At 35.8% G+C, this 23,085-nt stretch overlaps 2 protein-coding genes across 4 annotated transcripts in view; both read left to right on the top strand.

Annotated features, from left to right (window-relative positions):
- The window catches only part of LOC105233534 (matrix metalloproteinase-2), a 333,189-nt gene that overhangs the window by 229,703 nt on the left and 80,401 nt on the right, over positions 1-23,085 (top strand). The window lies entirely within an intron of this gene.
- The window catches only part of LOC125777352 (tigger transposable element-derived protein 1-like), a 31,192-nt gene that overhangs the window by 5,799 nt on the left and 2,308 nt on the right, over positions 1-23,085 (top strand). The window contains exon 1 of the mRNA XM_049452105.1: positions 1-23,085. This exon is cut by the window's left edge and continues 5,799 nt beyond it. Within this exon, the coding sequence (XP_049308062.1) occupies positions 3,080-4,786 (1,707 nt within the window). The 5' untranslated portion in view covers positions 1-3,079 and the 3' untranslated portion in view covers positions 4,787-23,085.

Genomic DNA, 23,085 nt, shown 5'->3' with positions numbered 1-23,085 from the left:
CATTAAGGACCATCGCTGTGCTGCTGGACAAGCTCAAGCGACACGAAAGCCAAATATACATATATACAAATTGGTTGATCCTTTTTTTCTTTTTAGACTCTAAACTAAGCATTGCTACAGCGTTACAAAATCTCTTTCGCTTTTTCATTCCTTCTTCTTTGCGCACTGAAAATTCTTGCAGTTTCGTTTTTCACTTGCTGTTCCTCCTACAGAGCTGTGCAAGGCTTTTGTAACAAATTCTAATGTTAGGTAAATTGTTTTCTCATCCTTTTATTACATGTATGTATATACTGTTCTTAATACATATTGCTCCTCTAAGAACCGTATAACGCTAAAAATTTATGCAAAACTCAAGCCGCTTTTTAGTAGCAATAAAATTCTTTTCCCTTGCACTTCACGCCGTCCTTCCTTCACCGAAATGGTTGCGCGCGTAAAATGTAAATATAAAATGCAATATGCAATATGCAAGGCGTCGAAATCTAATTTTTAATAAAGCGCACAAACGATTTATTCACTGCATAAATAAAGCTAGACTTGCACCCAACGTATGCATTATTTCATAAAATGAAGACGCGGCGTCTTTAAAATGATCATTGAATACATACAAAGTGTTAATTAGTGAAAATTGAAAGTTTCAATTTCAATTCAGTTTCGTTTTCCATAGCTAACTTCCATTTTCCTGGCATCACCTAAGGCCTAAATAGTATCGCTTTTTATTCTAATGAAAAATTAATTTGAAGAGAAACTTTCGCTTCTGCTGCTGTCGTATGCACAACGTTATCCGTCTCTAAGAAACTTATAATTTTCTTCGAGCGCATAATATTTTATTCACATTTCAATTTCACAAGTCCATTAAGAACGCATTTACCTCCACCAACTTCGACACCTGATTCGGCCAAAATCCTTTCAGCTTCCGTTCCCATTGGCTTATCGCTTAATACCTAAGATGAAACCGCGTATTACAAATCGGAAATCGATAGTCATACCAACCGCCCGGGTAATGTTAATCGCCTACAACAGATACAAGAACTGAAACTGAAAAGAAATTAACAAATAAGCAAAATACATCATCAGCCACGTGATATGCAAAAACAATGCTCAATTGCCAAAATTACTGAGCGGCTGCTGAAACACAAAATATTTGTGTACTTGTGGGAAACCATGGTAGGCATACACGTATCAATTGCTGCCTGCTAACCCCAACGATTATAAGCTTATCACCACTTCATATCTGCTCAAAATTTTATACCGCGGAAACTTAAACATTCAGCTGGCTCAGTTTTCGCCCCAGCTGCTTTTCTTGGGCAATTGTACGCGAGCACAAGGCTGGTGGAGGTAAAATCGACAACGTTTGGTGGAATTTAAGGCTGCGGTGTAATTAAGGAATGTTCGTGGCTAAACGAGTTCGGATGCGTTCCACTTATACGATTTGCATTAAACCTCTAACTGCCAAGAGATCGAATTGCTAATGAATGTGTAACGATAAAGTCTGTATATATAATATAATATAGTTTTTCAAGGAAATATGTGGATCCCAGTGCCCATATAAATATCGAGAAATATGAACTCTTAATAAAAAGCGTTTATATATAATGGGTGATCCTTTAGATGTACTTTTTACAATAGCCTTTTTTGACAGATTATTCGTGAGTCGTGTCAAGCTGTAATATTATTTTTGTTCAGTACTGTTTGGCATTTTATTATGAAAGGACCTACGCCTGAACAGCGTCTACAAATCATTCAACTTTATTCCGAAAATTCACGTTTTGTAAAAACGGGTTACGAGCGCTTCGCTCAACTTATGATCAACATAATCGACCTATTGAGCGAAAATACAGCTTCTGCAAGAACTGAAGCCGGTCAATCTTTCCAAGCTACATCGTTTCGCTCTCTGGGCTCTTGAAAATTTCAAAGAAGATTCGACGTTTCCGAGCCAAATTTTGTTCAACGATGAGGCCCATCTAAACAAGCAAAATTTCCGCATTTTGGACGAAGATAACCGACTATTTCATGCCTGAATTTGAAGCTTGCGATTTCGGCGATATTTACTTTCAACAAGACGACACCGCTCAATGAATTTATTGAGAGAACACTGCGTTCACGTTTTGGGCCGGTTGATTGGCCACCAAGATCGTGTGATAACAGACCATTAGGCTTCTTCCTGTTTGGATTTGTAAACTCTCTATGAGGATCAATTCCGATTCAATTCAGGGCTTAGAGCAAAACATCACTCTTGTCACCGAGATATAGCCGCGGTCAACATTTGAAAGAGATAAACTTCAAAAAATAAATGCCAAGAAATGTTCTTTCGAATTATAATAAACATTCTCCAATATATTTGAAGTTTCTGTTTTTTTTTTAAGTAGGGAACCTCGAAAAGCATCACCCTTTAGAATTAATAATAAGAAAGAGGTGTATTTAAGCTGGACAAAAATGTTCTAAAGTAAGACCTCTTCTTCTTCTTAATTGGCGTAGACACCGCTTACGCGATTATAGCCGAAGTTTTCATTGGGTGTTTTTTTTACGTGTCACTTTAGCTCGCCTTAAAACGGATGTTCTTAGGCTACCCAGAGGATACTTGGGCAAAGACCGGAAGTCGTGAGCTGCTTGAGCCATATGTAAAAAAATCGTTTCTTAACAGAGAACTTTCCTCACTTGCGTGAACTTCTACACATGACCCCATCCTCCAGTAAGATCTCTTACCAATAGCATATACAACAATAAACTGACATCTGCGAAAAAACAAAATAAACTTTTCTACTGCTATTTCAAAAAGAACAAACATCTTCATTTCAAGTTCTTCTTCAAGTGTCAACTGAAATGCAAAGAACTCTAGTCTATTGAATTCAATATCGGTTGTTTCGTTACACTGTGCCAAACACAAGTATAGTACAGTAATACCCCGACTTACGCTAACCCGTTTTACGCGAATTCGAAGATACGCGGTTTTTCATTTTGATTGCCGCGCGCATCGGCTCTCTCGCTCCGCCCACTCAGTGTTCAATTTGCGACTGGTTTAAACGTGTTCCGCGTGAAATTGTTTTAAGTGCGCAGTGCGTTTTACTTATAATTTCTAATTATGTCGTCTAAAAGAACGAAAAATGAGTCATTTGAGCCTAACAAGAAAAGAAAAACACTGTCTTTGGAGTGTAAACTGAATATAATTAAAGACTTTGAAGCAAAAATGAAAATTTGTGAATTGGCAAAGAAATTTGACCTACCGGAATCAACAGTCCGAACGGTTGTAAAAGGTAAAGAAAAAATTATAACCGCTGTGAAAGACTCTCAATCTTTGAATTCAAGTATCATCCGTAAGCGTCACGGTATTATCGCGCAGATGGAAACATTGCTACAGTCATGGTGTGATAATCAAGTAAGAGTGAAAAATTGTCCTGTTGATCAAAATACAGTGTGCTTTCAAGCAAAGCAGATTTTTGAAAAACTAAAAGAAGAAGCTGGGAAGGCGGCTGAAAATGAAGTGTTTAAAGCTAGTAACGGCTGGTTCAGCCGATTTAAGAGTCGTTGTAATTGGCATAGCATCGCAGAGAGTGGAGAAGCGGCAAGCGCTGATAAAGAAACTGCATCTCTCTATCCAGAAAAACTCAAAACAATGATAGATGAAGGTGGCTACACTAGTCAAACTATTTTCAATGTAGATCAAACAGGTCTTTTTTGGAACAAAATGCCTAAAAGAACTTTTATTGCGCGTGAAGAGAAAACTTTTCCAGGTTTTAAAGCCGCCAAGGATCGATTAACAGTGATGGTTGGTGCGAATACAGCTGGAGATTGTAAATTAAAACCTCTCTTAGTTTATCGCTCAGAAAATCCAAGAGCCTTAAAAAATAAATCTAAAGCTGGTTTGCCTGTCATTTGGAAGTCTAATGCAAAAGCTTGGGTGACAGCTTCTCTTTTTGAAGACTGGTTTGGCCATCATTTTATTCCTGAAGTCGAACGTTACTGCCGATTAAAAGAAATCCCATTTAAAGTGATGCTACTAATTGACAATGCGCCAGGTCATCCTCCCGCAACTCTAATTAATTTCGATCCACGTGTGGAAGTTGTATTTTTGCCACCAAACACTACCAGCTTGCTTCAACCAATGGACCAGGGAGTCATTAAAACATTTAAAGCTTACTACACAAGGCGGTCATTTGCACATCTACATGAAGCTATGAGACAAAACAATGAGCTTTCTGTTAAAGACTTTTGGAAGCAATTCAATGTTTTAGATGCTGTAAGAATTATTGGACAATCTTGGAATGAGGTTTCACAAAAAACTCTCAATGGTGTCTGGAAAAAACTGTGTCCATTTTTTTTCACCTCTGAAACCCAAGGAGAAACCATTTCAGATCCTGAACAAATCGATAGCATAATAGAAGAAGTGGTCGATATCGCCAAGCAATTAAATTTAGAGGTCGATAATGATGACGTTCAAGAATTGCTAGATTCACACAATCAAGAGCTAACAATTGACGAGGTTATAGAAATGCGTAAGTATGAGCAAGATATTGACCAAACTGATTCGCTAGACCCAGTTGAATCGGTAAATCAAATGACAATTGCAAACTTAACAGAAGGGCTCAATTCAATTGAAAAGGGGTTACAAATTTTAGAAAAAATTGATTCTAATGAAGAACGCATTTCTACTACAAAACGAGGGATAAAAAAATTACTGGTATGCTACGAGGAAATTTTACGTGAAAAGAAGAAACTTTCTTTAACTTTCAGGCCTTTAACTCGTCAGGCAACACTGTTAGAATATATGAAGCCTTCGACATCAAAATAACTTCGGTTTAGCTTACTTTATTCATAACAATGTAATATTTTTTTATTATCCTACACTTTATTAAACATTTTTCTTCTAAATTATTGTTTTCTTTAAACTCTGGTCCCGATTAAACAAACTTTATATGTATTTATATGCAACGTTGAACCCCGACTTACGCGAATTCGACTTACACGGCAACCGCTCGGACCCACCTATCGCGTAAGTCCGGGGTATTACTGTATATCCATATGTATGTGAATCTTAATATATATGTAGGTATATGTTAAGGTCATTATAATCATTAATATACAGTTCGTAAATATTGAATTAGGCAATTATGACGCTAGACAAATTTATAGAAGTATTATCAGCCACCGCTGTCCGTTCTGACGGCACTTAAACTCTTTACGATATTCTCGATGGCTTCCAAGTTGTGAAGACAGTTTTTGAATTATTAATCACCACCCACGCTCACTTGAAGTCAAACGGGCCCATTAACCGTATAACATATATTATACCAAAGATGTCTGAGCCATTGAAGGGTGACATAAACTGTTAAGCAACAAACGACTATTTGCTATGTGTAAACATGTGTAAAACTATCCTTCAGTACATGCAGTGAGCCGACAGGCCATTATTAATACAATTCAGTTCATAATTATTATGTGCTCTTTAATGAAGGTTTTTCCGACCCTTAGAATTGTCACTCACAGACACAAAACGACATTGAAGAAAAGTGCCAAAAACAGCTGCTCCCATTTAGCTGTACTAGATTTGCATAATGCTTGAAATGCCGATCCTTTCCTTTCAGTTAAATGCAATCAATAACTGAAAATGTTGACGGCCACTGACAGTTAGCCAACGACAACAAGGCTTCAACGATGCCTACTTGTGTTCTCCAACAAATACATTCCCTTCGGAAAATATCGGCGTTTACATATATATAGTACATATCCATGCAAACATACTTATTATATACAAGCTATCGCTTATTTTACTTACATACTTGAAGTTAATAGAAAGTTATTCGTAGGCATATGTATGTGTAGTGCCATCACCTTCTGGTGCTGCAGCCAAACGAATCACCAATACAACGTTATACGATTCCTACCATGCTGCCCTAAATATCCTTTTCATTGTTTCAATCGGGCCACATAAGGTGCACGCTTGTCCGTCTACACTAGGTACGAATTGTTGTTGTCGGTATGCTTGAAACTTTTCGCTTTGTGGATATTTTGTTTGTGCGCTCTTATTAGCTGTATGAGTTCACCACTGAGCAGTCAAACAACCGCTTAGGTGGCCAAGTGGCAGCATCTGTTCAATGCCTACAATAATAGCTAGAAAATGGTGATATACCTATATTTGTACGTGTGTGATAGCAACAAAAATCGATCGAATGTTATTACAGTATTCAAAGTCAGCTACAGTAGCATGAGCATTAAATCCATATATGACTAAAGAATTGTCTGTACTTAGGCAATAAATGTTTATGCTCAGGTGTGCCCATTTATGAACGACGTACTGAGCTTGTAAGCACTTATGAATGCACATAAATATTCTCATGTTTGTGTGTATGTACGTTCAAACTATCTGATTGCATGCCAGTGCAGAAGTTTGCTTCCACTTAAATATTTATTGATGTTGGTTGTTTGGTATCGCTGCTGCATTGCCAGTTGGTGACCATTTGTAACCAAGATAGTTGTTGTGGCTGAGTTTTTAGTAATGGTGAGCTTGCAGCGACAGTACATATATAAACTTACAAACAAATGTATTTCCTAGTGTTTCCTGCTTTCTACCAAGCCACTTGGAAGTTGCATGCCACACAACTGGAAAAACAGGTAGTATATAGAATATAAGCGTATGGTCTTACCTTATTTGTGTTTGTTTTAACCACATCAGTGCATATTTGTGGGCATCTAAATGGCAAATGTGTAACCACAGAACATCGCTGTCCGCAATTGTTCTCAGTACATTTAGATTAGTGTGTAAAAGTACCTCTGTTTCTTGAAATAGTGACTTAAATTTTTACACTTGTTGCCTCACATAATTACATAACTCCCAAAAAAATATTAAGATCTTGAATTAAAACCAAAATAAAAATAAAAGATAACTAAGAACCAACATAAAGAAGAAATCAAAACTAAATCTAAGATAATTTTGTTTTGTGCAAATGGATACCATATGTTCATTTTATTTTATTTTAGATTTCGTTCTTAAGTTTATGCTAACTAAATATAAACTTAGTAATTTCTACTTGTAATTTTTTTGTTTTGTATTATTCGAATCTAACTAATCAATTACGGAATACATTACAAATTCTTTTTTATACCTTTTAAAGTATTTATTAAATTTTCCAATTATTACATTCATTTCGAAAAATTAATTTTCTTAAAAATATTTCCAAAATATTTATTATAGCACCTCATTGGATTTCTAGACCTTGCAACGAAATGTTGATTTTAACGAACTTTTTCATGAGGATCTAAGCACCGGCACACCGAATGGAACCACGGTGTCTCTTTAATTTGGAAATATAGGAGAGTTGGAGCATGAAAGTCTGAGCGTCGAACGACAAACTTACTAACTAGTTATTACTTTTACTGTCTCACTAATAAGTCCATCAACTTATGTGGCTGAAACTTTAAATGAGAATTTTATGAAGCACCCCTACGTACATACATATGTAGGACGCCATTCCTTTCATGGACCAGTGCCTTTTCACCACCATTGTTGCCGCTTTCATGTCATTCAAAACTACAGACGTTAGAGGCTTCAGGCTTAGATGCGATCAGGAAGGAAAATCGATTAATTACTTTCGTTGGCAAAACCGCACTTTGATTGACATTTATAAATGGATTGAAGCTTTTGTTGCCTTTTTTATTACCAGCTTGATATGGCGGTTGTAAATATGTAGCTTTAGAAGCAAAGACCAATATTTACAATTGGATACCGTTATCCATAGGTAGAATATAATTTTATAACTACAGTTTGTCATTTGCATTAGCCTTTCCAAATTGTAAACTTTGTCAGTTGAAATAGATAGAGTTCATTGTCGGACTCTTAATTGTTATTGTATTACTCAGGATCAGGATATTGCCTACTAAGAGTTTATACCGAGTTTACTCCTATTTAAGCCCATTAATTTCAGATAAGATGTGTATGTTCAATTCGTGATAAGAGCATTAAAACATTATTTATGAGAACGAGTAAAAAAAGCAAATCGATGATGTTAATCCAAATGTTGAGTTTAACTTTCTTACGCCAATTTAATTTTTTTTTTAACTGTCTAGGACACTTATAGCCCTGACAGATGACAGCGCTAATATGCATTGGCGGGCTTAATTTACACTTACTTGCGCATTTGACCCATGTTAATGCAAATTTGTAATGCACAAGAATTTCGTACATTTAGCTGAATTTACCAAATTTGAGTAGACAACACTGCTCAAAAATGGCCGATTTTTGCTATTTTTGACAGATGTCGCTTGAAGTCTGCCGCCTCCTTTGCGTTTACAGCATATATATTATATTGCTAATTAAATTATGTGCAAGTATATTAACAAAAACAAATTTTAATATTTTTAGATGACATAAAATAAAGCACGCACAGCTATCCATTTCCAATTTTCCCAATATTCTTAACTTTTTCACACACTTTTTCCGCATTATAATCAATTATTGCTTTTAATTTCACTCTATTATCTTTTAACGTAGTTAATAGTAAACGAATTTTTTCGTTAAATTTATATTGATTTTCCAAAAATACCAAAATTTCTATTAATAGTTTATTTATTCATTTTTATTTCACTTTTTTTTGTAATAAATAAACAAATTTCACTATCAGCTGTCTAAATGTAAGTCTGCCGCCTATCACCATAAAATTTCAATGCGCATTAGCGTTGCTTAAGGCACATTAATTTTGCTCGTCTGTTATATAAGATATAAATCTTAATGCAACATTTTATATCATTTGAACAAATTACTTAGAATTTGCGTATTTAGTGAAAGCTTGCAAAGACACCGAAAATTGCAGATTCAGATGTTATGCGAGGTAAAAACCGCTTTGTTACAACACTGCCAAGATAGCAGCAGGGCCACCGGAAGATGAAACATGTTAAGTAGAAGAAGTTTGTATTTGTAGAAGTACAATTATTTATCTGTCTTTGCAGATAATTCCTAACCAGGTTTGATATGTATGTTAAATGCCGAAACGGAAACTCTAAATATAGATTTCGTGGTTTTTTAGATTTTTCCCTTACAGGTAGGGTAAGAAAAATTTCTTTAGGATATACCGAATAAAGTTCTTCTATAAATTTCAAGGCAGAGTGTGTGGTTTCGATATAAAAATTCAATTGTGTTATACATTTATGATAATAATGATAATTCTCGCCAAAGTAAGTCACTTTTAAAACATTTAAGTGTTCGTAATTCGTAATTTTAATATTGAATTATGTAAGTACATATGTCTGATTCAAATAACCACTTTTGAAAACTAAACAAACTAAAATTCCATTGAAATAAATCCATATATAATTACTACATGTACTTTAAAACAAGGTCGTCCCTAGACGTTTGCCTTTAAATCCGATTAAGATTAATTTAGCAACTTTCACATTTCGCTTTTTTACTTCCGTTTTATGATCTTCTGGACTTACCAACACGAGCAATAAATGCGAATTGTCTGCCAATGAAATCATGTAAAACATAATTCAGAAGCTGCACCAATGTAACTATACATTAATTCACACACATTTCCATAAATGTAGTGATATATTGGACATGGCAAAAATACATATTTTTATATTAGTGTTAAAGCATTACCTTAAAAATGGGATGAATTCGTTAAAGTTAGAACCTTTCGTTCAATCACAACCGTCATCGCATAACACACACTATTTACAGCATAATAATCTAGAAAGTATTATTTTGGTTCACGATATTGATTATAATTTTTCCGACGTTCGATTATTTGTAGGTTAAATAAATACAATACGTGTATGATCTTATAAACACTGATTTACACCCCTATTCTGTGCATTTGACAAATTAATAAAATATTGACAATTAACTCAAATATTTATCAAGCGAGAAATATTTTGGTATTCTGTGACAATCTTGATAAAAGTAAAAGCTTCAATTCGCAAAGCTTTTCCCCACACGTGTGAGAACAAAATAATGTAAATAATAACAGCTGATGCATAGCAATATGCGTGCAGTCAATTGCTCCTATGATGCTTTTTATTCCAAATTTTCTATAAAACCTGGAATATATTTCAAATAAATTTGCTTAAATTAGTATATTATTAATACTTGCCCCGATTTTATAAAAATTTCTTCCTCTGTTGAACTGAGAAACTTTATTTCTCCTTCCTTCACTTTCACAATAAGTTTTGCTACAGCCCGCACACTTCTCGAAATGGACAACTGACTCATGGGCAACTTGCCTTGTTACCTACACATTACTGGTATGAGCCGTGTCCAAAGAAGTTCAAAGCTGCTAGAACTCTTACAGTTAAAGGTAGTGACGTTTTTGTATCGTGTGGGGCTAGTTCATCAATCAGGCGACGTTAAATCTCACAAGTTAATCGAAAATTTTGCGCAAAGTTATTCTCACTCAAAGAAAATGGATTGCTATCCTCACGTAAACATTTTAAATGCCGCGCGCGATTCCCATTCTTACAATTTTCATCTTCGTTTAACAATACGAGCAATACATATCTTCCATTTTCACAACCAGATGCACAAACAGATATTTAATTCATAACGAGCACAGTCAAGAGCATTTGACATCTTAAGAACTTATAAAGAAAAGAGCTTTTTATTTCAGACACAGAATACGAAATGCTCGATAAATTTCAAATTTTGACATATTATAAATATGTTGAATTTATCAAGTGCACAGAATAGAGGTGTAGATGTGAGTTTAGCTAGTACTAATTTTTCGTCAAATCATACTTTTTTATACCGTTATATTTTTACGATGAAGGTGAATAGTAGAGCGTCAGTACCAGTGCATTATAATTTTATAATAGTGGCTTCATTAAATTGGGTTGGTCAATGAAAGAGGTGTGAGTAATAATAAAAAAATAGCAATTGTGGAGGAAAGCAAAGGAACTTTGGAAATGATGTCCCACAGTCGAAATCGGATGAAAACCCCGTTCACTCCCTATATAACGATACTCTTAAAAACTACTAAAGCTCGATAAATCATTAACAAAATACGCCAAAGACATTAAATTTTACCACCGATATGGTATGAAAGTCAGTGAGAGAATTGGACGATGGGCGTGGCACCGCCCACTTTTTGGTGAAATCCATTATACCGAGATCCGACTTACCGATTTCGCCAAAATTTGGTATGTTTTATTTTTTCATATCTCTATGCCACGTTGTGAAAATGAGCGAAATCGGGCAATAACCTCGCCTACTTCCAATATAGCACAACTTCAAAATCCACTTCATTCGTTCAGTTTCCAGTACACAATTCAAGAAGCATTTAATATAACGGGATAAAACTAATTAAACTAAATTGACACTAATAATGTCTCTAGTATGTACCATCTTATGACCAAATATTTAGACCCCAACACTTACAGTTGACTTTTGATCGAAAATGTCGGTCAATGTGTGATAAATATAACTGAAATTAAGCGATTATCCTTCTCTTACGAGGTTTGACAATTAAGTAATGAGACTGAATTTATTGCTGTGCTTGTGGTAAACCTGTGACCGGCATCCCTCCCCTCTCCATTGATATATGTACCATCGCTCTAGCTTGTTTAGTTCGCCTGCTGCGTCAAGTTGAGTAGACGTGTTTTTGTAGTGCTCGTCACGAAAATGGAAAAACGAAATCAAGAGCAACGCGTCGCGAAAAAATATTGCGCCAGATTGGGCGAAACAGCTTCGGAAACGTACGCTAAAATTGTAAGAGTGTATGGTGATAGTGCTCTTAGTCGTGCCAAAGCTCACAATGGTTGTCTCCGCGCGCCCCCCGCGAAATTGCGAAAACGAGTCAACAGGGTACGCCCAGACATCGCTCGTAACTGGATCCTTCATCACGACAACGCGCCGTGCCCCAGTATTTGGCCTCTCAAGGGATCGCCGTGTTGCAACAGCCGCCTTATCCGCCCGACATGTCACCCTGTGACTGTTTTTGTTTGTTTGATCAAAGGAACCCATTTTGAGTCGATTACGGACATCCAGGCGGCCGTGACGAGGGTACTCGCGGACATCCCAGTCGAAGCGTTACAGAAATGTTACGAAGCATGAAAACCGCGCTGGAATCGCTGTCCAAGGGGACTACTTTGAAGGGGATGGCAGAGTTGTAGAATAATTTTCAATTATACGGATTTTATGAAATCAGTCTCATTACTTAATTGTCATACCTCTTATACATATGTGTATTATCTCAGTGGAAATAAGAGAGCATGTTTTACACATAAAAGTTTATCTTTGTGCCAAAAACCGCAAAATATTTGAGTAAAAACTTGGCCCAGCTCGCTTATAACTAATATCAGGAATTCGGAACATCCGATTGATTTTACTCTACAAGTATATGACTGGTTTTACACCTTAAAGTATTTCCAAGCCTTTGATTTTTGCAATCCAATATATGCGGTATAAAGGCACCTGGAATCGTTGTGTAAAGTATATGGGAACTATCAATACTTCCTGACCTGATTCAACCCATTTTTGTGACACAGACACACCATTGTCAGGAAAGTATTATAACGGGTGATTTTTTTGAGGTTAGGATTTTCATGCATTAGTATTTGACAGATCACGTGGGATTTCAGACATGGTGTCAAAGAGAAAGATGCTCAGTATGCTTTGACATTTCATCATGAATAGACTTACTAACGAGCAACGCTTGCAAATCATTGAATTTTATTACCAAAATCAGTGTTCGGTTCGAAATGTGTTTCGCGCGCGTGTTTTGTTCAGCGATGAGGCTCATTTCTGGTTGAATGGCTACGTAAATAAGCAAAATTGCCGCATTTGGGGTGAAGAGCAACCAGAAGCCGTTCAAGAACTGCCCATGCATCCCGAAAAATGCACTGTTTGGTGTGGTTTGTACGCTGGTGGAATCATTGGACCGTATTTTTTCAAAGATGCTGTTGGACGCAACGTTACGGTGAATGGCGATCGCTATCGTTCGATGCTAACAAACTTTTTGTTGCCAAAAATGGAAGAACTGAACTTGGTTGACATGTGGTTTCAACAAGATGGCGCTACATGCCACACAGCTCGCGATTCTATGGCCATTTTGAGGGAAAACTTCGGATAACAATTCATCTCAAGAAATGGACCCGTAAGTTGGCCACCAAGATCATGCGATTTAACGCCTTTAGACTATTTTTTGTGGGGCTACGTCAAGTCTAAAGTCTACAGAAATAAGCCAGCAACTATTCCAGCTTTGGAAGACAACATTTCCGAAGAAATTCGGGCTATTCCAGCCGAAATGCTCGAAAAAGTTGCCCAAAATTGGACTTTCCGAATGGACCACCTAAGACGCAGCCGCGGTCAACATTTAAATGAAATTATCTTCAAAAAGTAAATGTCATGAACCAATCTAACGTTTCAAATAAAGAACCGATGAGATTTTGCAAATTTTATGCGTTTTTTTTTTTTAAAAAGTTATCAAGCTCTTAAAAAATCACCCTTTACATGAATTTCAATTATATATCTCGCACATTGACCGAAATTTGCGGTAAATAGGCAACTACAGATCTTTGGGTTTAAATATTCGGTAACTAGGGGCTTGAACAGTTTTTGTTAGATTTGAAGTATAAGATGGCATACTTTAAGGCATTATTTGTGCAAAGTTTTACTTCATTATATTAATTGCTTGGTTGGAGTACGATTTTGCTTATTTTCGAACTGTGATATAGGAATATGAGATCAATATCACGCACCAATTTTTATTGAAATCGTCGTGCAAGACCCGAGATATGTGATTTTATCAGTTTTTACCCAGGCTCTTATTAAGCCTTCTCATGACATCTCGGGTGTAAAGTTTTATGTATCTGTCGAATTTATCCCACTTTTTTTTAACTGTACCATCATATGGAGAGTGGAGATAGTTATCTTGCGATTTCATCCGTTTCTACACTTTCGATAGGAATTTTACGATAAGGAATTTTTCCTGTGCGAATTTAGTTTTTTAACTTAAGCCGTTTAGGAGATATTTACATTAAACCAATTAGCGGGCGAGACGCTGTGCTAATTTACAGTCTATATATTAATTTATTGCTCACAAAGCAAAAGTTATTTGAAGACAGATGAGCAAAAAGCTATTATTAATACACAAAAGAGAAGAATTTCATGTGTATTTAAACGTGAAATACAGATTTAATAAATTGTTAAATACCTCTTAAATTAAACGAAATTTTAAACTTTCAGGACGAAGTCACGAACGAATATATTTTTCTATTAATCACTCTTTTTATTTTTTAATTTAACACGCTCAAATTAAATATGTAATTCATTTTCCTTGTAAATCACAATCAACCACAGATGTCTTGTTGTTGCTAAAGATTTAAAGTGAATAAGAATACTTGTACCCAGCATCCCGTAAGCACTTAAATATTCGAAAACCCTGCCAATCACCTTCTGTATAGCCCCTCAAGATAACGTCCCAAAGCTATAAATTTCGACAACACAAGTGTGCATTCATTCACCACAAGTACACAAGGCACAAAGAGTGTGGTATAGATATCAACTGCAGTTGCATTCGAAAGCACTATTTAATTATATTCGCCGTAGACATCGAACAGCGCCTATTCGTTTGTGGCGTCTGGAGAGCTTTCAATCAATTGCATGTCCAATCTTAACAAATTTGATGGGTAACCAAAATAACCGAAGTAGGGACACAATAAAATACTCTCAGGTATATAAAACGTGCAGAATCGGTCCAAATGTACTTTTATGCAATGTAGATGTGGAGGCAACACCCATCTGTATGTATATACATAGGGCCATGCGAATATTCGAAATTTCGAATTATTCGACGCGAATCGAACCGAATTATTCGATCCGAGATTCGACCCGTATATTCGCATTATTCGAATAGTTCGAATAATTCGAATAATTTTAATATTTGACTATTTGCATGATTTGTTAATTAGCGCCAATAGTATCTGAATCTCGTTCATGCATCTGACGTACATCTGTCATTTTCATTTCAAATATTCAAAAAATCAAACATTGGTTATTTTTATACTCTCGCAACAAAGTTGCTAAAGAGAGTATTATAGTTTTGTTCACATAACGGTTGTTTGTAAGTCCTAAAACTAAAAGAGTCAGATATAGGGTTATATATACCAAAGTGATCAGGGTGACGAGTAGAGTTGAAATCCGGATGTCTGTCTGTCCGTCCGTCCGTCTGTCCGTCCGTCTGTCCGTCCGTCCGTCCGTGCAAGCTGTAACTTGAGTAAAAATTGAGATATCGTGATGAAACTTGGTACACGTATTTCTTGGCTCCATAGGAAGGTTAAGTTCGAAGATGGGCAAAATCGGCCCACTGCCACGCCCACAAAATGGCGGAAACCGAAAACCTATAAAGTGTCATAACTAAGCCATAAATGAAGATATTAAAGTGAAATTTGGCACGAAGGATCGCATTAGGGAGGGGCATATTTGGACGTAATTTCTTTTGGAAAGTGGGCGTGGCCCCGCCCCCTACTTAGTTTTTTGTATATATCTCGGAAACTGCTATAGCTATGTCAACCAAACTCTATAGGGTTGTTTCTTTCAGGCATTTCCATATACAATTCAAAAATGGAAGAAATCGGATAATAACCACGCCCACCTCCCATACAAAGGTTATGTTGAAAGTCACTAAAAGTGCGTTAACCGACTAACGAAAAACCTTAGAAACACTAAATTTTACTGAAGAAATGGCAAAAGGAAGCTGCACTCAGACTTCTTTTAAAAATTGAAAATGGGCGTGGCGTCGCCCACTTATGGACCAAAAACCGTATCTCAGGAACTACTCGACCGATTTCAATGAAATTCGGTATATAATACTTTTTTAACACCCTGATGACATGTACGAAATATGGAGGAAATCGGTTTACAAACACGCCTTCTTCCAATATAACGCTATTTTGAATTCTATCTGATGCCTTCTCTGTATAGTACAATATATACATTAGGAACCAAAATAGAAAAATATGTAAATGACGGATAATGAAATCTCGATTATCACTTTATCATGCGAGAGTATAAAATGTTCGGTGACACCCGAACTTAGCCCTTCCTTACTTGTTTATTATGTTGTTGTTAGTAAATGTCTAAATCAATTTGAATTCAATAATAGTTTTATTTTCTTTAATTTTATTCTATTACTGCAATAGAATAATCTATTTAAGATTTTACTTCTTCGAATTGCTCGAATTTTCGCATTATTCGAATAGTTCGAACTATTCGAAATATTCGATATTTGACTCCTTAGATTCGATTCGACTCGAATCGAACTGGATTCGCATACCCCTATATACATATATGTGTGTGTGCGTTCTCCATTATTGGAAATCAATATTATAGCTTCAAAACGAAAATTTTAAATGCCTCTTTCATATTCCTGCCGCCCAGAGAACCCACGAGCGCATGCAGAGGGAGCATGCATTTAAATTAATTACTTATGAGTACATGTTAAGCAAGGGATATCCTTTTACAATCTCTGCTAAAACGCCTCTGACACAACAACTCCTGATTGATCGACGAATCGGCAAATGCGGCCGACTTAAAAAGTCTCTCAAACCACTTTGTTGTATTGTCCAAATGCCATTGATCCACTTAGGGACGCTCAATTAATGTTGTAAATTAGCGTTATTGCGTCTAATGCAACAGCCGCAAGCAACCAGCGGTCGGGTAAAAACAACATTGTGTGTTCAGTTGTAGAATGAGTAGCAGCTTGCAATACTAACTCTGCCAACTAAAAGTGCACTTATGCGAGATTTCTATTTCATCGGCGAAGCATTAGGGTTCGGTCAACATATCTTCTCAATACACACCACGTAAGTTTCAACTTGCTTGAACTGCATTTTTACCCTTTTGATAATATGGTATAATAACAAAATATGCCGAAAATGCTGTTATTCCATCTTATATAAGAAACCAGTCAAATTCCAAACAAGTAAGGAAGGGCTAAGTTTAGGTGTTCGATTAACATTTTATTCTCTTGCAACTTGCACGAATCAAAGCTAGGAAAAAACTTTAAGGTGTAGAACCAATCAAGTATTGGTTCGATTCAACCATTTTTAACATACATTCATACTATTATAAGAGAAGACTTATCCCTTAATTTCAGATACATATGTCACACATTGACCGACATTTTCGATCGAAAGTCAGCTATAGGTACCTTGGAACTTAAGAAGTTTTTGTGGGTTTAAACAATTTTTGAACTTAAAGTGAAACACACTAAAGGCAAGACATGTGTATTAAACTTGTTAGGGGGCGGGGCCACTCCCACTTTTTCAAAAAATGTTGGCCACAGGTGCCCTTTGCTACTGCAATCCTATGATTAATTTACAGCATTATATCTTAATTTGGAATTTAGTTTTAGGTGATACGTACAACCGTTAGGTGAACAAAACTATAATACTCTTTAGCTGCTCCAATATATATCGGTAAAACGGTTAAGTTTGAAGTTGGCTGCAAAAAAGTTCAATAAGATCAGCTGCTGTCATCAAACGAAATTACTTAGTGAAAGATCCAATCTAACACCCAACTCAGTTCAATCCATCAGAGTACGTATGTTACCTCCATTCAGGATGTTTTATAAAATTTTACAGTCTTGTGCTATCCAGATATCTAATTTAAACCAAAGTCATAAGGTTCCTTTAGGAGCATTTGCATTTCTTATTATTTTTTTCTGAAGAAAGGTAACAGACAAAATGAAAGCAATGGAAATTATTTATGCGCATCTACAACAAAACATAAAATTATTGACACTTTCACAATACTTTTCAACTTACTCATTCAACTGTTTCCGTCTCCACAAGCGAATTTGTTATTTGTATCTGATAAGTTTACCCAATTTACCCAAAGTGCCACAAGAAGCGGAATATGAAAGCAAAGTAATCAATAAATTAGAAATTTATAAGTTATCCACTTCATCAGGGTTATTTTTTAGTACTAGTCAGACAAGTGGATATATTTATTTATGGTCGTGCAATCACAAAACGACCCAAATCACATTAACAATAAAATTAATAATTTTTATTATTTTATACCTGGGAATAGAAAAAGAAGAGCAAATAAGACTGTATGCCTTGAGGTACTAAGTTTATTAAGATAACCAATCCAATAACCTCACTCACGTAATTTGCCTATAACACAAGTTAATTCATGAAATTTGTCTCTCTTCTGAACCTACTCGAAATAAACGAAAAGTCAATGTCTCTCGAATTTAAGCAATTCAAATCATTGTCTACAGTCATGTCTCTTCGTAATAAATTGTGTTTAGGAAAAATTCGCCTATGGCAAAAACAAATATAGTACAAAATTTAATGTTGCCGGGTTTGGAGATTCAAAGAGTAACACTCGTAAGCGAGATTTGTTGGGGATAAAAAATCAGAGTACAATTAATTTAGATTCCAAAAGCGATGAAAATACAAATGTAGAAATTAGACTGCTCGGATGTCAGGTTGCCAATTTAAAAAGCCGAGTGTAAATTTTATATATCATCACCACTGCTGTTTCATTATGTTTCAGTTCTTTTAATTTTTGTAATTTAGTTCATGTTTACAGTGAAAATAATTGAAAAGTTGTTGTTCCCTTCATTGTTTTATTATGCAATTATTCCACTTTTTTATGTCTGTTTCCATAGTTTTTATCATGATGATGACACTTGAAATGTTAAATTGCAGGTGACACTGACAGCATTGGCCAATATAACAGCGACCGAGCCTTGTTACTCACTCGAATAATTCAATGCCATTGCAGAGTAGAAACTTTTTTTCATCACCGCTTTTACTGCTTTGATTGTTCGGCTTGATGAGGCGCCGTTGTTTCTGCTCTTAGTGTTGTTGTTTTAACTGCATTTGAAGATAAATTGCACAGAACATACAACACAATCGCAAACTTAAATTCAAAAACAAACACAAATACAAATATAGCAGATAAACATTTCGTTCGGTTCGCGATTTTACAAACTTGTGACAAAGCGCTTGGGAGGAGAGGGGCGATCCTGCGCTTGTTGTGAGGAACATGTGCTCATGTCACTTTTTATTACGCCACCAGGTCGAGCAATGGCAGGACCATGAAATATTGTTTGTGATTTCATACGAAGCAACAGTAGCCCCAGGCCACATAATAGTTATGAATGTAGGTGGGTAGGAAAGCGTGTGACAACAGCGCATTGTTGTATGTGTATGTGAGTGTCAGTCCATATTTAAGTCTGTTTTGCAATTGATAGCTTCAAGTGCCAATTCAAATTATGCACTCAACATGGGGTATTATCACGTTACCAAGCACTCGAATGTGCCACATGCAAGTGACCGGTGGTTGTCAACTGTGCGGAGGTGAAGTACTTGTATTTAGCACTATGATTTACACGAAAATGCATAGTTATTTTACTTAAAATAATATAGTTTGTTAAATTCCAAAATTGTTTTCTAAACAAAAAGTGACTTTGTGCAGGTGTATATTTAAGGTATATACATACATATGTATATATATTTTAATACATATTGCAGTCGCATATTTCAAAATGTTTCCAGCCTCGCAGACAACTTAAGCTGCCATTAGTTAACAAAGCATGCAACAAATAAATTAACAAATAACAGGGGTAACTGTCGGCTTGGGGAAGTTGCCGACTGTTATTTTAGTGTATACCAACTGACCCGCGTACACAGACTTATGTATGCATGTAATATAAAATTGAAGCTCGTAAATTAAACCCATTTTGGCATTTGTTCAAATTATTAAAGCTAGCATTTATATAAGCATACATATGTATATAGGAGTATATGTATGCTGATATTCCAACCAATATGGTACAAACATATATACAAGACAGCCAGAAATAAAAATCAAACGAATTCTTTAGTAGGCACTTACCTTTTGTTAAATGTATTATATAAGTCGTTTTTCTGTTATTTCTATGGAAAAACTACGCTAGTAATTTCTTTATAATGAATTACAACGTCTAAACTTCCTGTCAATAAACAGCATCGACTTATAATCACACGTGGCACAGAGTTTTGGTTGCCATGGCTACGGCGCATCTTGAGTTCGCACTTACATATATGTGTTATTGTGATATAATGTCTTTATATTAGTTTATTTCTACCATTGCCTTTCCATCGTCGACAATAATCACATTAGTCCTCGGTTACCAGTTGCCAGTTGCCAATCATTTATTTTTCCCACTTCAACCAAGCTCTTATGCAATGCTCAAAGGGTGCGGCTGCTTTTTGGTGTTTTTGTACAAGTATTGAAGTATTTTTATACTCTTGCAACCAATTGCTACAAAAGTATTATAGTTTTGTTCACAGTTGTGCGTATCACCTAGAACTAAACGAGATATATATAGGGTTATATACTATATTTATATATAAATGATCAGGATGGTGAGAAAAGTGGAAATCCGGTTGACTGTCTGTCTGACCGTCCGTCCGTGCAAGCAGTAACTTGAGTAAACATTAACAGTAATTAATATAACGGGACTTTATACTTTAGTGTGTTTCACCTTATGATCAAAAATTGTTTAAATCCAACAAAAACTGCTTAAGTCCCAAGGTACCTATAGTTGACTTTTGATCGGAAATTACGGTCGATCGCTGTGTGATATACATAAAACTGGAATGAAAAGATAATCTTTCTCTTATAATGGTATGTCTGTATGTAAAAAAAGGCTTGAATCGGACCAATACTTCCCCCGTATACTTAATATAAAGATTTTTGAACTTAGGGTTGACTTTGGACCGCATATATCGGCCAACATGTGTTTTATCCCAATGAAAATAAGAGAGCGTGCTTTATTCATAACTTGTATCTTTGTGCTTAAATTAAATAAATTTGAGCCCAGCCCCTATAAAACTAATATTATCCGGCGAACTTTACTCTATATGACTGGTTTTACACCTTAAAGTATTTCCCGCCTTTTATTTTTGCAATAGTATAAAATGATTGGTTGAACCCGAACTTAGCCCTTCTTTACTTGTTATTTTATGTTATTCGCATTCAAAGCCTCAGTATATATCATATTCTTGCAAGGATATATTTTGGTATTCATTTTGTGACTTATTTTGTTATCAAAGATCCAACCACACACTTGTTATAAGAGTATCAGTATGCCAAAAATTATCTAGATGACATTCCAACCCTTCTACAATAAACATGGGTCAACAATCTGCGCTTTGTTGTCAATCCTGCATAAGGATGCTTAATGTTCAATATATAGTTGGAGGATTATAGGCACATACTTATAAACGTAAAAATACACCTTTAACGTGTGCAAATTCAAGGAGCACCACTTCTATAAACAATATGGTATCTAGTCATGAATTCAAGAATGTACAAGTACTCGTAAAAGTAGTCGCTAATTGAAAGGGTCAAGCATAATTTTGTAGTATATGAACAAACGCATTCCAAACATTTCTATTAGAAAAAAGAATACTTTGCTTAACACATAATATAATACCCGATACCATAAATTTTCCATTCAAACTGATCGATAAAAATCAAGTATGAAAAACTTTTTTATTTGATATGTTGCCATTCAAACAGACCGATCAAAACAAATGTACAGTCTGCCAAGAATGAGCGTGGTCGGAATAATTAATAAAAAAACTATTTTATGAAACTTTAATATTTATATATACATTGTACACATTACAAACAATGATGCAATTTGGTGAATAATATGTCCAGTCACCACCGGCGTCGATAATTGCCTGGCATCTCCGAGGCATGCTTTCTACTAATTTCACTGCTTATTGTAGTGGCAAGGTGATCCAAATCCGACGAATTTCGTACGACAACTGCTTCAAAATGTATGTGCGTCTTCCACGAAGTTTTTGTTTAATATATGCACACACATTTTCAACAGGGTTTGCATCGGGCGACTGCGACAGCCAGTCCAATGTAACGAAGCCAGATTGAGTTTTCCACTTAGTACAGAGCTTGCTGCGGTGTTTAGGATCGTTGTCCTCCTACAGAATCCAATTTTCCTTTTTTCTGATGAACCATCGTTTGGCAGATAGCAGTAAAGCCTTTTTGTGGATTTTAATCATTTTCTCGGCATTTAGGTTGTCAGTAAAGAGCTACAAAGTGCTCCAACTTTATTCCATGTTTGACCAGGCTCGCATGAGGACAGAACAAGCCCATATAGAACATTCAACAGTAAAAATGCCATTTTCTAAAACTCTATGTCAATAGTAGGACATATCTAAACTTTTGCCATTAATTTTGCTTGTCCTTGCCGCAGTGTTAAAGCAGGATTCCGCGAAAACAGATTCACTATTCTTTTTTGTTCACTTTTCCTATCGAACCTATCTGGTAAATCATCGACATTTTTAGCCACTATATATCGCTGTGTCCACTTCTGTACAAATGCCTTCGACTTTCTCATATATTTAGCAGCCGCTGATTGCGACATTTTGGGATGGATGCGAATCTTTCATTAAATGTCGGTAAAGTCAGCCGCGCTCTTACTTGACAGACTGTACTTTAGTAAAATACCTTTTTCCATATTAAGTAACATCTATTCTACTTGAAGATTTGTATATCAAACCACATGGGAAATGATTTGTAATATGGCTTTGGTGCAACCAAAGTTAAGGTTTTGCCTTGTTTTAGTTGTTGTTATCGATTCAAGTTATTTAATAAAACGAAACAATAATTTTTCTATTCATTTATATATATTTATTTTTCATTTTAGAGGGGTCTAATATAGTATGTATGTTCATTTATTTCATTTCATTATTCGTCAATGATTTTAGACGTTTTTCGATATATTTTTGCTTTCGTCCTAGAAAATATTCCCATATTACGGCCAAGGTTTTCAGGCCCATCAGCTTCTCCTCCTTCTTGCTAAAAACTCTGGAGAGACTGATGGACTGGTACATAGCGAGGCGTATTCCGAGAGATTATCTATTAGGAGCGGAATATACTTATCGTAAAGGCAGGTCAGTGGATAATGCCCTGCATACCATAGTGTCATGTCTTGAGGAAACACTGCTCTTGGCGATCTTGGGGTTGAATCGAACCTCGTTCTCAGTCTTCTGTGCGACAGAGTGTTCGAAACGGAATGGGGCAACGAACGCGCGTAGCGAAATATGAATAGGAGAACCTCTCTTCTATGG

This window comes from Bactrocera dorsalis, chromosome 3 (assembly GCF_023373825.1).
Source record: "Bactrocera dorsalis isolate Fly_Bdor chromosome 3, ASM2337382v1, whole genome shotgun sequence".
Taxonomy (NCBI): domain Eukaryota; kingdom Metazoa; phylum Arthropoda; class Insecta; order Diptera; family Tephritidae; genus Bactrocera; species Bactrocera dorsalis.
The sequence above is the reverse complement of the archived record's forward strand: the minus strand, read 5'-3'. Positions and strand labels throughout refer to the sequence as shown.